The 17,792-nt window shown below is 39.8% G+C and overlaps 1 protein-coding gene across 6 annotated transcripts in view; it reads right to left on the reverse strand.

Annotated features, from left to right (window-relative positions):
• LOC127364090 (glutamate receptor 3-like) overlaps window positions 1-17,792 on the reverse strand; it is a 69,480-nt gene that overhangs the window by 39,752 nt on the left and 11,936 nt on the right. For all 6 annotated transcript variants that reach the window (XR_007884976.1, XM_051401244.1, XM_051401243.1 and 3 more), the window contains exon 3: window positions 14,929-15,168. Coding sequence is in view for 5 of the 6 variants with exons in the window: in XM_051401244.1 (XP_051257204.1) it covers window positions 14,929-15,168 (240 nt within the window). In the remaining variant the exon portion in view is untranslated. The remainder of the gene's footprint in view (window positions 1-14,928; window positions 15,169-17,792) is intronic.

A 17,792-nucleotide genomic window follows, 5' to 3' on the forward strand; every position in this document is an offset into this window, starting at 1 on the left:
GTCTTTGGGCCACAAAGGCAGTTTCTAAATCAGCCGAAAAGAGACATCAGAGACTCTAACTGAGAACAAACAAAACCAGAAAGCTTTTGTTATGTTTGCTTGAAATACTTAAGGTGAGGGAAGTCATTTGTGGCTTTTTTTACATTCCCTTTGGGAAAACAAACAAGAGTTTTGGCTGGAAAATGAACAAGAACAGCCATCAGCCTATCAGTTTCCCTTCAGAAACAACATGCACCTTCAGTCATACTGCTTGTTCATTAAGTTTGTTTTGGGTCTGCTGACCTTATTGTTTCAAAGAAGAAGTTTTGTTTCTGATGTTGTTACAGTAAAATCATTGGCGATATGAGCTACTGGGTGGCACTGGTAAATTTGGATATATAGTTGGTGCAGTTGAAAGGAAGTGAAGGTTTACTCTCTGATTACTGGGATTGTTCCAGGAAGCCAGAACCTCCTGCTGAGCTATTTGAAGGTTTTATGGAACAGATTCAACAAAACATCTGTTATGTGAGGACAAAGGCAGTCGCATGCTCACTCACACACACACACACTGTGTAAGTACTGGATGTCACGTAGAGGCTTACAACCATAAGCAATAATAACATCCAATCTTGTTTTTTGGAAAATGTCACATAATTTTGTCTGGTTAGTTTTCCAAAGAGCTAAGAAATGTGGGACCTTTCAGATTTAACAGTAAAGGCTATTTAAGTGGTAAGGCTACATTATTATAACATTAGTTACTGAGCCTCAAGTTAAAGTTAAAGTATCATGCCGTTGCTCCTGCCACACTTATAATCCAGGGACAAACCATACCTGCGTCAAAATAACTCCAACAGCATGGCAGCAATCAACAGTTCATCTTAAACTGTTGTGTACAGTATTATTATTATATTATATAATATATTATGAATAAATCAGGTATGTATTTACATCAGGTTTATACTTACGGGTAATAGGTATTATTACTATTAACACAGTGTTTGGCTGATTGACCTAACAAAACAGAAAATGGGTCACTGCCACAGGCACAAAGCCATGTGGCTTTTTAAAGTAATCAATCTCATGTCAAGCGTCAATCCGTGTCGTTGCTGAAACTGCAGACGTCAAACTGGCTTTGAGTTACAGGTTTGACTGAGCTGACTGTGTAACACAGATCAATTTTAGAGATAATATTTATGTGTTTGAGGATTCAAAGACATGTGTGAATTTATCGTACTGTAACTTGCAGAGTGGGGATTTCTATTTTTTGCAATATCTTGAAATCCTGAGATTAAACATACAGTATGTAATCAGTATTGCTAAGGGGTCTCTCACATCAAAACAAAAACAAAAGATGCAGTGTGATGACACTGTGAAGTGGAAGAAGTGGGATCATGGGAGTTGTTGTCTTCATTGTTAAACAACTACCATTGCTAATGAAAATCAAACAAATGTAACTGTTCATGGATGAGGTTATATTAAAGTTTTATTCATGTTACGTTAAGTCACATTCGCCAACGTATCGTGGGGTGTCCTGTGTTTATTCGGAAGTTATAGCAACTAGAGGCAAGTAGGAAACGCACTATTACCTGAATAAAATTACGGTTTTCTCTGGGTTTGAGCATTGTTGGAAACACCTGGGACAAAATATATAGCACAGGACGGAATGCTTATAGAGATTTTAAAATGGGACTGTAACGTATTATATTTTTTCTAAATAAGTAAAGTTCAATTTAAAACCCCTCTAGAATCTAAATGACTGTAATTAAAGTGAAGGTAACTCAATACATATCCGAGGCTGTGTGACAAAAATGATAAGTATAAATTGGAAATGAACTGCAGCCATGAAAAAACACATCATAGGAAGACCACCATCAAGCAGAAAAAATATTAATAAAGACTAAAACAGCAGAATAAATAGCAGCTCCCAAGATTGATAATGACAACCTACATCGGAAATATGCATATTTCCATTATCTGAAGAACAGTGCACAGAATATGTCGAGTGGTGGTGAAAATGCATGGTGGCAGGAGCTCATTATGTACCGTATTGGGTCATAAGTAACAGATAGAAAGAATTGGTGTGCCACTGCCAACCGCTACAGCTGACTGGACTAAATGAGCAAAAGCAGGGTCACATGCTGTGTTACACTTTTCTCTCAGAGCAGGGATAAAACTGCTGATTCCATAAAATAATGGATATTAGTACGGGTGCTGAATAAGCTGGTGTAAAATGTGTTTATGTAAATACAAGTCAGCTACAGAGCCTCTCTGCTGGCATTACACAAGCCAAATAGAAACTGGTTCTCACTCTGCATCACAGTCAAGTGATGCACAACATCCCTGCAGCACAGACCAGACTGCACTTTATCATCATGATTACGGAAGCCGTTATATCACCTCCTGTATGTATGCTTTATTAGGTTATACAAGTGCTCATTAATACTTTACTGTAGACTGAGTTTGGATGGGTTACACAGTCGGTCATGCATTATTTGTAAAGGTATGGGTATTATAAAGCCTCACGGAGGCCCTTAGACTGTTGCGCATGCCCTTTTAATATTTAAGTTTCTCATTTCTTGAATTATTAAACTGTTATTGCTATTAGACCTGAATTTCAAAGTCCCCCTACCTACCAAAAATGTGTTTTGCTTGAAGTTTCTCTGCACTCATTTTAAATCTGGGTTTAAAATGTGTATAAATCTGATTCTGTGACACCACAGGTGGGTTGGAAGCCAATTGTGGTTTAATATGCAACTTACACCAGTGTGATGTAGAACTTAAAGCATCAGTGTCCGCTCACTGAGAATGGACTAGTGAATTTCTAGGAGGAGACATCTTGTGTCCAGCAGTTAGACTTTCGTGATGAATATTTTTTGCATATATAGATATACATAAATTATTATTCAAAGCAGAGTATTTTTGAAATGTCTTAGACTTGTCTGGAGGGGATTTTAAATGTTTCTCTAAACTTTTAAAATGATTGCAGAGACTATATTGTAGACACCACATCCTTTTGAATCAGTATATGTCAAATATCGCCTTAAAAATTGTTAAACCTGGACGTAGATGAATCCAGTCAAACATGCAGAGGATGTGGAGTTGCTCTCAACTGGGAAGTGTAGCTCAGATTAGCTGATAACAATGAACCTAACAACCCATTTTTCACTGTACCAAACACCTAACAAATGATCTTTCTCACAGCTAAAATCCAACCTAGAATATCTTTAAAAGAGCACTCCACTGATTGAGCCTTGCATTCCTGCAACACTGTAGCACTCAGTTTTTATAAAAGGATCAAAAGCATAGAATAAGTATCGTGTTTTTTTTTTTAATGCTTTCTTGTTCTTTGTCAACTCCTGGTGCCTATAATACCCACAATGCAACTAGACCACCCACAGTTCAGATTTGGGTATGTTTGGGTGTGTGTATGCTATTAGCAGCTAACAGCCTTGAGCTGCTAGATAAGAGAGAGATGAGAGATGAAGAGCGAGCTACTGAGGTCTGGTAAGTGCAGTTCTTTCTAACTCCACATCCCCAGATTTTCTTTTTTATTTTCAGACTTTTAGTCTTTAGCGCCAATGCTGTCCTAAGTGGCATCACTTGAGGCAATTTATGATACTTCACACAGCTCCCTCTGGAGCTACTAAAGGGTTTACACAACTTTTTTACATATGTAGCAGCACTCTCCAAGACCTGATAAACTGACATTGAAGTGTAAATTTGTTGAAGTTCCCCTTTAAAGGGGGACTATTGTGATAATGCTCCTATTTACCAAGTAAAAAAGAAGCAGAGCGAAAAAGTCCAGTTGACTAGTTAATTATGGTAACACCTATCCTAAAGTAGATGTAAAGCAAAGTGCAGTCCTTTTGGGGCCACAAGCAGGGCCTTTAGACTTGTCCTTAGCATTCATGTGCAAATAACACAGAATAAATAGATGACACACTGTGTCAGGCAGTGCTGACCTGTACTTCTGACTAATGTGCATAATTTCATCAGAGATGTTTAAAAAGACATTGGTGACTGGTGACCGTTACTAATGAACATGTGAGCTGGCATGTTCCCAATAGAGCTCCTAAGTATTCAGAGCACAGTGACTCAGTTGACATGTCGGCTCTTCATTCCCCTGCTGGTGACCTTCACAGTGAAGTGCTCGGCAGACAGCACTCAGATCAGGTATGGCCTTTAAAGACAAGTGGCTCTCGCTGGGCGCCACCGCATTAGCCACTCAGGAGTCTAAAGAGGCAGACGAGATGTGTGTCCACATACTCAGGAAGGTTCAGGAATTCAAAAAGGGGTGGCTGTCCTATCCGTATGCATTGTGAAGAGTCTAATCATAGATCAGAAGCAGCTGATCTGACCTCAGACTGGATGCAGCTCTGTCATCATCCAGACTTTATCAGGTCAAACATGTTGGGTTTTGTTTTTTGTTCAAATCAGCTTGAAGATATCAAAACAAGAACCCAGCACAGTAGCTATATCTCTGGTGGCAGAGGGGAAATGAAAAGGCAGAAGCTGAGTGTCAGCTCTCCTCCCAGTATCCTGACACATAGCACTGAACACCATAAGCTGGGATATGCATGACATTTTGAGACATGTTAGTAGCTGCTTAAGAAAAAGGATTTGGGGGGATTTACAAATGATTCCCTTGAGAGTTTTATTTTCGTTCCTTTTCTGTCACTAAACTAAGCTGGATATTTTGGATTTAAACATTTGTATGAGCTTGTCGATGTTAAGCTATTCACTATGCTTACAATTAAAAGCTAAGTTTGAAAGTCCTGAACTGAAGGAATTATCTGAATGTGACATTTAGTGTACTCTAACTTCAATAAACACAATGCAAATGTGAAATCTGAATGTCAAAGGATGTCCAAAGTCTCTCAGTGAATATTAACACTGGTGTGACAAATGACAATGTCTTTTGGTGCAAGAGTTTTAGTTGACTTTGTAAACAGATGGTATGTTTTACAACAGCCAGCAGGCAGGACAACCATCAAGGGCATTCTACAGAGTCAATTATTCAGCACCATCCTGAAAAATAATACATATTCAAACTCTGGAACATATTGTCAAAAGGCTATATATAGCACGGAAGAAAACGATTTAATTTCTAACACAAGTGAAATGTTTTCAAAAACAGCCTTGATGTCAGGCAAAAATGAATGACTGAAGTGCTGTGTAGTGGTGCTAAATTCAGTTCAGGTGTAACTTCATGCGAATAAAGACAGAAATCTAGTCTCAAGAAGGATAGAAATGTGTGTCACAGTACGAAATATAAAACTTCTTCAGCTCTACAGGGCACTCTGCTTCTTTTAGCTCAGTGTTTTAGTCCCACAGCCTACACCTGTACAATACATTTCAGTTTCAGTTAGTGCACAGTTTTCAGTACACAAAACTAATTTAGCAACTCTGTTAACTAGCAAGCAAGTATTTTCCTCTCAGAAGATGGTGGAGACCAAAACCAAGCAATTTAGTCTTGCCGTACATTTGTCAGAAAATACGACTCCAAATAAATGTCGCTATGTGTCTACTGAATGTGTACATAGGCCACTATTAGCTACATTAATGTCTATCAGGTCGTTTTAAAGCTCTTCCGTCCACAATTGCCGTCAATTAATGTTACTTTTTAGTGGCTCTAAACAATATTTTTATATTAACGATGGAACACGTGAATATTTTTATGTGAAAGGTGTTGCTAGTAGGCTTCTGATGGACTCCCCTAGTGTATATAGCGGAGCATTTAGCAGCTAGAGCCAGATGTTTCATTCAGATGTTACTGGAGGCCAAAAATAGAGCTAAAAGGAGAGTGAATATTAGCCTTAAATTCACCAGGTGGCCAGAAAACAACAACAAAAAAAAAATGCTAATGTTGTTCAGTAGTTACTGAATGTGTAATTAGGAAATTGTTCGCTAACATGTTCACCATATTAGTGGCCAACCTTGAAGTTAGAACATAGAGAGAAACACACACACACACACACACACACACAAATACATACAGTACCTCCTCTAAGCAAAGAACAAAACAGAAGAAAAAGCTTTGAGTCATTGCAACACCTGATTCCTCTGAGGTTCATTCTGCACCAGTCCTCAACAGCTTGCCCTTTCATCAGCTCACAACTCAAATCAGTTTGGTGGCTGCTTCTCAAAGAGAAAGAACAGAAGACAACTGTTGTACTGAACAGATAAGTGCTGACACGTACCAAACCTGTGACATGCGCACAATAGACAAATGTTTTAATGTCATGCAGAGTAGCAGGACATGTGCAGTGCAAGAACCAGTGACCGTCTAGATTGTGTACAGAGAAGCATATATACACATATATATGCTGTCCCAGAAAGGTTGAAACAAATGTCTTTTCCTTTTAAGCCACAATACTGTAAGCACAACACTGAGTTCATACTGTATTGATTCTTAAGTCTACAAACACAAAAACTGTTCAACACACTTTGCTTTGAAGTTTGTCCACAAAATGCACCCAAAGAAATGCCTAAAGATGATGGCAATTGTTAGAGCAAACAACACAAAGCAGAGTTAGCCGGCATGCATGTGGGATTCTCTTGAATATGAGCTTAGTAGCCCACACAGCACTGCCCAGGAGATCAGTATGTACTCCTCTGATATGGTGTTCTTTGCAGCTCAGAGGATTGGTTTTATAGAACTGTGAACTAAATAATACTGTAGGTTACTCACAGTCACGTATCGCACAGTGGAATAACACATCTTATAAATATATTATATAATTAGTTTTTCTTTAAGAAATGACTTGACTTAAAAATCTAGGCCTAGAAAACCCTGAAGGAAAAATAATTGATCAAATGTAGAATGATACATTTACCAAGAGATTTATTGTTTCCTTGACAGACAGTGTTGGAAGAAAGAGGCTGAGGCTCTGCTGGCACCTGGCCGCGTATTTCTTCTTGTCTGTCTTGGGCAGCGGCTCACATGACGGCCGAGCGTGGTGTGCAGTCTCAACTGTGACTCAATCGTCCCTCCCCCTCTCTGGAGAAGGTGACCTCTTTAAAATTCTCTTGCAGGCATCTGAACTGTGCCGTTGTCATGGGATGCCCAAAGCTGAGCGCGACACCAAAGGAAAATCTCAGACAAAGCAACTGAACCTACTTCATAGAAATCTCCAAAATTCTCAAAGCTTATATGTGGCTCCACAAAGAAGACTGTTTTCAGTGGGCAATGCTTACAGAGCCAGTGAAATAAAAAGGATTAAAGCTGCCAAATGACAGTAAAAGGACACTTTTGAGTACAATTAGCCTAACAACGCCTACTCCCAATGCAGCCCAATGCAGATAACAGCTCCCTGTTCCAAATTAGCTGAACTGCAAAGAGCCCTGCACCCCCACACCACCCACTCCTGCCAAATCCCTGATCAGAGCTAATCAAACAGATTATTTCTTATCTAATGACAGCTGCAAAGTTGCTACAGTAACAGATTGTTGAGCCTTTTTTCCTCGTGTTTCCTTTCTCCTTTTATGTAAGTTTTATTCACTTTCCATTAAATAATTCATGAACTTTTGTTGGACTTAAAGATGATTCAGATTCTGAAGTCATATACACAAAAAATGCATAAAGACAGACAGCGAGAGACTAAAAAAAACATACAGAGAGAGCATAGATATTTGCATTGGAACCACATACAGAGAAATGGAGCAGGCTGGCTTTAAGTGCCTGTTCTTTTTCAGCTCTCCTATTAAAAAAAAACACCCTCCCATCTCTTAAGCAAATAAAAATGGCGTTCTCTCTTGGGCAAACAAGGAAGCGCACATCACATCAACCTCTTTCATAATGCAAAAAGACTACTGTTGTAATGGCCTTGTGTTATCCTGAAAGCAAGAGTCCTGAAATAGATGCGAGACATTTGAGCAACACAGAGACGAGAGTATAAACAGAGCAGTGCCTCTAAAACTGAGGGGCGCTCTGTTAGTCACCTGGTTACTTATTCGGCCATGTAAAGTGGTAAGGTTAGAGCAGATTAGACATGACAAGCTTGATCTTACAGAAGAAGGAAGGGAGGGGGGCTACAAATTCACAAAGTGAAAAACATTCGGTGCATGTGAATCTGACAGCATGTCTGACAGTGCTTGGCCCTCTGTGCCATTTGTTGTTTTCTGACGCAGGAGAGACACAAAGGCTTTGCTGACTCCTCTGTTCCTTCCGTCACTCTTTCTCTGTACGGCTTCATTTTCTCTTCTATTCATTTGACGATTTGGCCATTTCTCCTTCTGTGAGCAGCTGAGACGACGATGTTGAGCTGAAAATCTTTATTTTAGTTATAAAGCTTCTGCTCCTGAACTGCTTGGAGTGAAGAACATTTAAAATAAGAACAGGATAAGTGGAATCACACCTGGTGGTTAAAGATCACTGATTAAATAATCAATGATTAAAATCACCCTGGGTTGACTTCTAACTTGTCTAAGTGGCAGCATTATAAGTAGAGAGGCGGGGGGGGAAGGGAAGCATTGATTGTATATTGTTAAGAGTAACAGATATGGCAAATATGATTGATTTCAAGATGCCTCAGGTTTCAAATGACTTTTAATGCCTCCATAAAAAACACAAGTAAGGGAGACCATTAATAAGAGTGGTTGTTATTCCAAATGCTAAGCAAATGAGCAGAAGGTCGGCTCAGGCTGCTTTTTCAACAGAAACACAGCAAAAGCTGTTTTTCATACACTGACATTAGCTGTTTTAACGAAGCTAAACTTTTATTGCCCACACAAACACACATTGAACGATTGTCAGGCTGTAGGTAACAATATCACACAGCCACAATCAGATACATTTCTACACATCCAGCTCTCACTTTCTGCCTGTCCTCTAGAGGTCATTAGGTGAAGTATGTGACTAGTATCTAGTATGTGGCTCAAGGCAATTCTGCACATGGCAGCGCTACAACAACCAATGTCTACCCCTGTGCAAACATAAAGAGACGTTTCCTAGTCGGCTACAGTTCATCATACTGCCTCCTAATCACCATATACAGTATCAGGAGGATCAACAAATCAAAGTGTCTACATAAGACAATATATTATGTATGATGATATACACACACATCAGCCATTTACGCAACTTATACAGCTTTACCAGGATTGTTTTATGGCAGTACTCAATTTTGAGATTTTGATTTGCTTTGGTTTTTTAGGAATTTAATTTGCTGGATTGGCCAACAACAGACATTCCTGTCTGCTTATTTGAGCTAATAAAGAAATACTGTTAGCTCAGGCAGAGCAATGGAGTCACACGTATATTGGCTGATGGCATTTCAAATGCTTTACAATGACTGGCTCATTCACAGCTGTGGCTGTCATCCAGTCATATTCTACAGACATTATAACATGAAGCTTTTCACTATTAACCTGCTGGTACACTCATGCCAACATCGTTTGCTGCTGCAGCAAGTAATGATCTTGCATGTGTTTATAAAGGGGCATTTGCTGTCTGAGCAGAATCCTTGTTGTGGCCTGGATTCTTTGAGAGCCCCCTCAAACAGCACAGCCTTGTCCACAAAATCCAACTGTGTGGGTGTCTCTGTTTGAATGAACAATTTCTCAATTGATCTTCCAGTTTTAGTAAGGTTTATTAGTAAGGTGCTGGGCCAGCACAAGCTGCTGTCTATGGATCTACTGTACACTGAAATAATGAACACCATTCCTCCAAAAGATCCCTTAAGGTCCCTTATTAATGTGTTGACGATGATAGTGGAGAGAGACATTTAACATGATGTTCCAAGAAGGAAACAACAAAGGTTTAGTTGGGTTGAGAACTGGAGACCGTGAAGATAATAGCACATGATTCACATTCATTTTCATGCTCATCAAACCATATATTCAGTGGCCCCTCATGCCCTGTATGGAAGCATTTGTTATGTTCCTCCACTCATTTATTCAGGTTTATCCTTTAATTAGTCACCCAGCTGTATGTTAACTACAGAACAGTATAATAAAGCATGAATGGAAGAATACATGAAGGGTTGTAAAAAATAAATTAGATACAGCCTACAGTACTGAAGGCTATGAGGGATGCAGGAACTGTCCATGGTCCTGAGACAATAATCTCTACACTGAGACAAGTTCTTTTTTTTAGCAAACCACCTGAAAGTTGTATGAATGAACACATTTTCTGACTCCTGACAGTTTAGCAATGTGTGCATGCTAGATTGGTGTAGTAATGACTTTGTTCACATATATTATGCTGGTTATGCAGAGATGCCCAGAGTACAGACTATCTGTAATGAGGCCAAGCGTTGTAACTCCCCTTCTCAAGCACAGAACAAAGATTTACAAAGTGATGCAACTGTTTAAAGTTATGTAATGACTTTCTGAAGGTTGCTCTAGCTACAATAGTGTGTTACATTCTCTGCATGCAAGCCTGTCGGCCAATCTGTTCAGTGGATGGCACATAGTGTGGAGCAGAATGACTGCATCTCACGTGTTGTTTGATATTTTCGAGCTGCGCTCCCTTTAAGTGCATGGATGTGCATGGGTCAGTTGGTGCCATTTTGGCCGTCTGGCAGAACGGAGTGAGGAGGTTTGGTTCATGCAGAAAAACTCAGAGACAGCTAACGCCTCAGCTGTATCTTCTCACTGAATGCACAGTGCCCTTTGAGATTTTCACCGATGACGTCATTGCATAGTACACACACACACACAGCATGTAAACTGAACACCAAACACACTCCACTCTGAGCTGGAAATCTAAAGGCAATCTGATTCCAAAGGGGAGTCTTAAATTCATTCAACTCTGAGTCAGACAGGATCCTTAAAAACATTGCACCGAATAAATATGTTTTTCTGTAAGAAAACAAAAGAAAAAAGGCATCATTGTATTTTGAGAGTTTATTAAATCTGGCATAGTCTTGTTTAACCTTGGAGAATGTTTCTTTATTGGCAACGCTGTGCTTTCTCACCTGCATCTCTATGTTTGTCAGAATCCTTTGAAACCTGTCTTACAGAAATGCCCCTCTGTCAGTCACTACTTGGCTATTCTGTTGCATGTGTATCCCAGTTACACTCTCCTTTGCTCTTTCGATGTCCTCTATGAGGCGTAATGGAGTCCTTAAACAGAGACAAAAACAGCTCTCTTGAAACAGAAGAGCTTGATTAATAAATCTCTGCCTCCATCCCAATATTAGAGCCTGGGAGGAACATTGTTTACCCACAGAGGGGGGGTCAAGGCCTATTGATATGTGTCCATCTGGGAGTGAAGGTGCAGTAAGGTGTTCACAGAGTGGAACAGCTGCTTTATGCCATTCGGCCTCTCTCTCTATCCCACTCTCTGTTAATGAGACTGTGTGCCTGACTGCTGAGTGCAGCTCTTTAGCAGCGTGCAATTAATCAGACGTTTCCTTGCGGAGACGAAACCAACCAGACATTCAGCAGCAGGGCAGTGTGATTGCACACCGAATGCAAATTCTCCACCATCCCGACCGTCCCCATTTGTCAGAAGGGCAGGAGAAAGTAGGAAAAGCTGCAGTTAAGGTTGTTAGATTGTAGTCCTTCATTTTGATGACGAAAAAAAGAGATTAAGATCTAGTTTGCATTATGTAGAGTTCATGAATCAGGAGCACTACATTAGACAGTGAGGACTAGAATACACAGTAAGATCTAACACGTCTAAGTACATTGACTAAAGAACTGTACTTAAATACAGTTTTGAGGTACGTGTTCCTTACTTGAGGACTAGTTATTTTACAAATTAGGATTTTACATACAAAACATATGAAGAGCTCATATAATGATGCATTCATGTGTTATTATAACACTATGGGCTAGTTAGCTAACATTAGCCAGCATAAGCTAATGGTCACACCTGATTATGTAAGGCTAGCAAAACTCCTGGGTGTGTTGAAAGGGTTCACTTTATTGATTGTGAACTCAACTTTGTGTGTTATTTTCTTTTAAAACACAGTCTCGCTTTAAACTATCTAACACTGTATGAAATTGTTCCAATTTGCTCCACCTTTGCTACAACAGTACAATAACAATAATAATAATTCAATAATGATTGAAAATCTGCCTTAAATTGGTATAAAACAGATATATGTCACACTACGTTGTGCAAGTAGAGAATTAACCCTTTCAGAGGTTGTGGCGGGCTCTGTTTTAAAGCTAGAGTGAAGATGCTTATATATCATATGGAAACTAGATTACATAACGCATCCATTGACCACTGACCAACATGTCGGAAAGGGGGCTAAATAATGCTCCAAACACACCCCTGTGTGTTTTCTCCAGAGCTAGTGTTTGGTTTGTCTTTTCTGGGCTACTGTAGAAACATGGCGGTTCAACAGGGTGGACTCCGTAGAAGAGGACCCGCTTCTTCTGGAGATAAAAACGTCTCATTCTGAGGTAACAAAAACACTATGATTCTTATTTTCAGGTGATTATACACTAATGAAAACATACCTTTGAATATTATATTCCATTCTGCCAATACATCCTTCTGAATGTTACACACTACATTTTACTTCTAAAATTTTTTAATACTTTTTCAATGGAGGACTTTTACTCGTTATAAAGTAATTAGGATCCGAGTACTTCTTCCACCACTGATCTCAATACATAAAAAAAAATGCCCAAAAAAAAAAAATTATAATTTCAGAGTGACATTGCTTCTCAATGCTGTACACTAACACTATTAGACTTAAGGACACAATGAGACTTAAGGACAACATCAGCAAAATGATTAATAACTCTCCATTGCTGGCTTTGAATACTTAGAGTTCATCATAGAGGAGAGGACGAGGACAGAGATGCAAACTGTAACACAATACAACAGCCTCACTCAGTAACAAATGGAGAACATGCTGTACTTCTCTTAATATTTTTTTAATGAAACAATGGTTCTCAAAATCACCCCCAAGACACGAGAAAGGATTTTATATTTCCCGAAAGAAGTTTCTCTGGACACCAGCACACTGGTATCTTACAGCCTAGAGGTCATTAAAGAAACTGCAGCTCAGGGCATGTAGATCATGAGCTCACCACTTGGGCTCGGTGGTTTCTTCTTGCTTAAAAGCAGCTCCGGTATTCCAATGAAGAAAACACATTTCTATACACATTTCTATACACAGTATGTTTTGTAATAGAAATATTGTATGGTTTAATTCTGTTGTAGGATTGGTTAATTATCAAGATTATTTTGTAACTTGTAATAATTTTGACAAGAATGATTGTACTATAAAGTCTTTATGACTGGCATGAATGGTATACTGTGGTACCCGGTGTTAAATATGTAAGCACTTAAAATGCAATTTGGAGTAACTTAGGTAAATATGAAAAAAGAAACAAAAAAATGGTATGGTCCGAGTCTCAGTGGCCAGCTGGTGATGCCCAGATGTTCCTCGGTTCAAGAGGTCCTTTCTGCCAGCAGCCATTAGCCTGTTTAATGAGGACATTTCATAACCAGTACATCCAGGATAAATAGGTGATGTTGCACTGCAGCAGAAAAATATGCCTTTAATGACCCATGTGTATGGAGGCATAAAGTCTGTCAGTTTTTCCCTTTTGTATCAGATAAGTTTGTAAAACAATTCTTCTAATGAAACAGCAACAGACTCCCATTTTATAAAAAGCAGCTATGGGAAACAAATCCCAGTTGTTATTCAATAATCATTACTAATATGTCATTTAAAACAGTTTGAGTTTATTTTCTATTACAGTCAAAATCCCAGTTTTGATGGTAGTTATGACTTCAGGCTATGATAAAAAATCCCTATTTTGGTATGTGATGAAAGGGTCTACAGAGCCCACTTCCCCAAGATGTACATCACGGGATCAGCTGTTTTTTAAAAAGTGCAGATTTTTAAAATGCACAAAATGGCTCTGTGAGAATCAGTTTCATGAGTGAGCACTTGTGAAAGGTTTATGAAGGCTATAAACTCCTAATCATCTGTCCCAAAACGCCTGCAACCAATAATCCTTCTGTCCCCAAAACACAGCCACACTGAAAAGATCAATGAAACCGACGCCCCCCCAACAGAGACCCCCCCTTAAAAGAAAAAAAACCCCCCCTGGACATATCATCCAATTAGTGAGTGTTGCTGTTGTATGTGTTTGTTTTTCTAGAAGCTCTTGATTTGTGTAGCAAAATTGTGGGGAAAAAAAGTGATTTTTAAAATGCACAAAATGGCTCTGTGAGAATCAGTTTTAGGAGTGCACTTGTCCTAGAAATACTCTATGTCAGTTTAAAAATACTTGGAATGCACAGTTCTGAATAGTTTGGCACATTTAACAGCAGAGACTGCACCCAGAAAATCTCTACACCTACTGAGTGCACTTTAAATACAAGTAACATGACTCAAAAACACCATGCAGTATATTTTTTGCTGGCCAGCTTCTGATCCAATCTACACAGGCAGATTGTTGTGCTCTTTCTTAATGCAGCCTCTCCAGATGCTGACCCCCAGAGGACGACAGAGACCCAAGTCTGTAAATAGTTGGCCTACATGAGGGGAGTGGGAGGCCATGAAGCACATGCAGAAGTTACAGTATGTTGTGTTTCTGTCTTCATATAATCCAATTAGAACTAAATGATAATCAGAGAGTGCTGAGGATTAGAGGCTCACTACGGCGGCGGATCAGCAGCACCTGTGAATGACTCATTCCTCGGAAGCCAGGAGCTATTGACTGTCTCTGTGAGCAGCATTCAGCTACATAGTGAAGTCATTTAGGATCATTGCTGGCATAGATTAAAATGTATCAGACCACTTATAATGAGGATTGGGGATGAGGGATTTACATATTAAAGACCGATCATATACACTGTATAATAACGCGTCTGCATGAGTAGGGCTTGGCGTGCCAATTACTTCTCCCATTTTCTCTTGCAGTGAGATCTTCTGCACTGCTCATCTGTCTCGTACTGAGAGCTTGGTGTGGTGTTTCCATGGGTTTGTGTGAGTGCTTGTTTTACTTTCCCAGAGGGCTGATTCTTACCTCTGTCGGTGTCGTAAAGGTAGACAAACTTCTCCCACTTGTAATGGGCCAGCAGGCTGAGAACTGCTCCCCGCAAACTGGGCCTCATCTGGATGACAAACTGCACGTCAGCGTCGATGGGGAAGCTGGGGGTAATGAAGGAGGTGTGCAGCGCCCCGCAGAAAGAGGTCAGCGTGTTCATGGACTTCCTGTCATAGAAGCCGAAGATGGCGTAAACTCCTCGGGAGAACTGGGAGCAGACTGGTGACAAGGACAGAGAACGGGTTCAGGTCAGGGACAGACACAATCAGGAGGGAGGAAGGTCAGCAAACAGCACAAGCTGGCCCTTTCAAACTAAGTTATGGTCCAAATTTCATAGCATATTAAAAGTTTAAATTGCTGAGTCCACTAACAACCAATGTAGGGGAAACTTCAATGTAAGGTTGAAATGTGAGACAATTCATGATGGCATTAATCTTCAAGTGAAGCAGCGGCTATCTGAATAAATGAGTGCCATGTGGGATGTCTACTCCCCATGGCCATGATCTGCTGCCCGGTGCCCTTCACTTCTCCTTGGTCTAAATGCAACTGCTTGGGTAATCAACTAGAAATAATGGGGAAATCAGTGCACTGGCCACAGCTCTTAATGGACAAATACCCTGAAACATGAGCATGCAAATGTGCAAGCGCTGGGCTGTGCTGCAGTATAAAAGATTTATAACAAGCCCTATCTGCTGCCATCTGCGTGCCCGTGGAAATGAGCTCATGCCATAAACACTCAGTGTATCAGACACTTGGTCTTACAAGGTGTTAACTATTTTATTTTATTTGTACATAATAAATGGATTTTATAACACCAAACAGGACTGGATCAGGGATATGACCCTTGCCTTAATGTTAGTAATAACTGGAGCAAATGTTGGTTAAACCAGTAGCGATGCTCTGATACTTCTGACCCTTTGCTCAGCGCAAATTGAAAATGCGTAGGTTGAAATCCAGTCACTGAAGAAAAGCCTCTAACTGTAAAGTGGTAACACTTTACAGTTAGAGTACAAAACACACGCACAGCATGCAGCAGAACTAGACTTACCTACATTACCCACAATGCAACTCGACTTCCAACAATTTATATCAGTTGTTCTCATCAGCTGGTCAGTGACACACCTACATCATTAGCCTATCATCTTGCCGTGGCCTTTTTAAATATGATTCTCTCTCTTTCTCTGCCTTCAGTTCATTCATGCTGCTGTTATACCTGCCCCTCCACCTCCCATCACTGCCCAGTCTTTGCAGATTCATCAGCTTCATTATTTCATCAGCCTCAGAAGAGTCATCAGCCACCACCACAAGTGTCTGGACTCCATGGGGGGATTTATCTTGCTGCTGCTCAGGGCAGACACTCCTCAATCACAAAAATTTCCCTGTAGAGTCTACGTGTCAAACACTTTCTGTCAAGGACCAGTTTGTAGGATTTAGTGGCATGTAGCGGTCGGTGCAGTTGCAGATTGCAACTCCATTGCTTCACCATGACCTTGCAAGCATGAAAGAGAAACCTTCAAAATGCATGAATAACTCAAACACCACCATCTACAGCCACTGTTTTGTTTGTCCGTTCTGGGCTACTGTAAAAACATGGCGGATCAAAATGGAAGGTCTGTAGATATAAACGGCTTATTCTAAGACAACAAAAACACAATCAAACAGCTGGTGGATTTATTGGAAGTTATGATACATCCTGCATTAACTTCATTACACTTGTAACACTGTAAAGTGTTTCAAATGTTTCAAATTTCTAGCTAAAATGCAGGAAACACATTTCTGGGAAAGATTGTGCCAGCTAGAAGAAACTGAACCTTACACAAATGCTATTTAGATCAAATTGAAAAATCCTGCACATTTATGTCTGCACACTCAGATTTAGAGAACTCACAGTTGTGTGAGTTCTCTATGTGTTAATTTGCAGTTTAGTGCTGTATGTTTTCCAAAAGTTGCTTCTGTTCAGCTTTCCATTAACAAAGCCATTCAGTCATCTTGATGTCTTCAGTAATTTTATTATTCCTCCAACTCTTCTCTCAGCCTTTAACTTAACTCAGCCTACACATTAGATCTGTGTGTTTAAAGGCCAGGGTGACACTGGTTTAATACTGAACAAATACAGGCCTCCACAGAAATAAAAGGTGCACCTGTTTTCTGTTACTTTAAAGGATGCTGCTGTAATCAAGGAGAAAAATCTTCCAGAGGCTGCTGCAGCACTGTTTAATATCTGAAGGACAACTTCTCAGCAGCATTTCAATGACTCGATGGGCCTGTCATAAACAGTTTATATAAATCTCCCCCTTCATAAACAGAAAAACGTCAGAGCAGATGAGCTTCTTTTCAGTTTGGATTCAGCATTCTTTACAGTAGCTCTCTCAGTGAATAACATTATTCAACACAACACGATCCCCCTCAAATTACAGATTCACTCTTCTGCAACACATAACATTTGTTATGTTATCCAAGAAGAATAGAGGGCAGCCATTAGATTAACACTTGTGAGCTCCTCCAATATCATCCAATTCTATTCTCAAAATGGCAGCAATAGCTTTGTGGTTTGTCAAGGTTAAATAGACAGACTGTTCTCCTAAAGGACTAATGAAATCATATATTTGGACTCATGAAGCAGTAAACACTAGTCAACTACAGTAAATTCCTCTGATCATGGTCAGCAATGAAGACACGCATCATTTATTTTATTACAGAGAGAAGTGGAGCTTTTTTTGCAGTGCAGACTACAGAATACCAACACAGGCTTTATATTTATATGCATGATTAATATCCAGCTGGAAAAATTCACCTCTCTTCACTTTCTGTTGCCTTCTATCTTATTTCCTCCATCTCCCAGC

This window comes from Dicentrarchus labrax, unplaced genomic scaffold, assembly GCF_905237075.1.
Source record: "Dicentrarchus labrax unplaced genomic scaffold, dlabrax2021, whole genome shotgun sequence".
Classification (NCBI taxonomy): Eukaryota; Metazoa; Chordata; class Actinopteri; family Moronidae; genus Dicentrarchus; species Dicentrarchus labrax.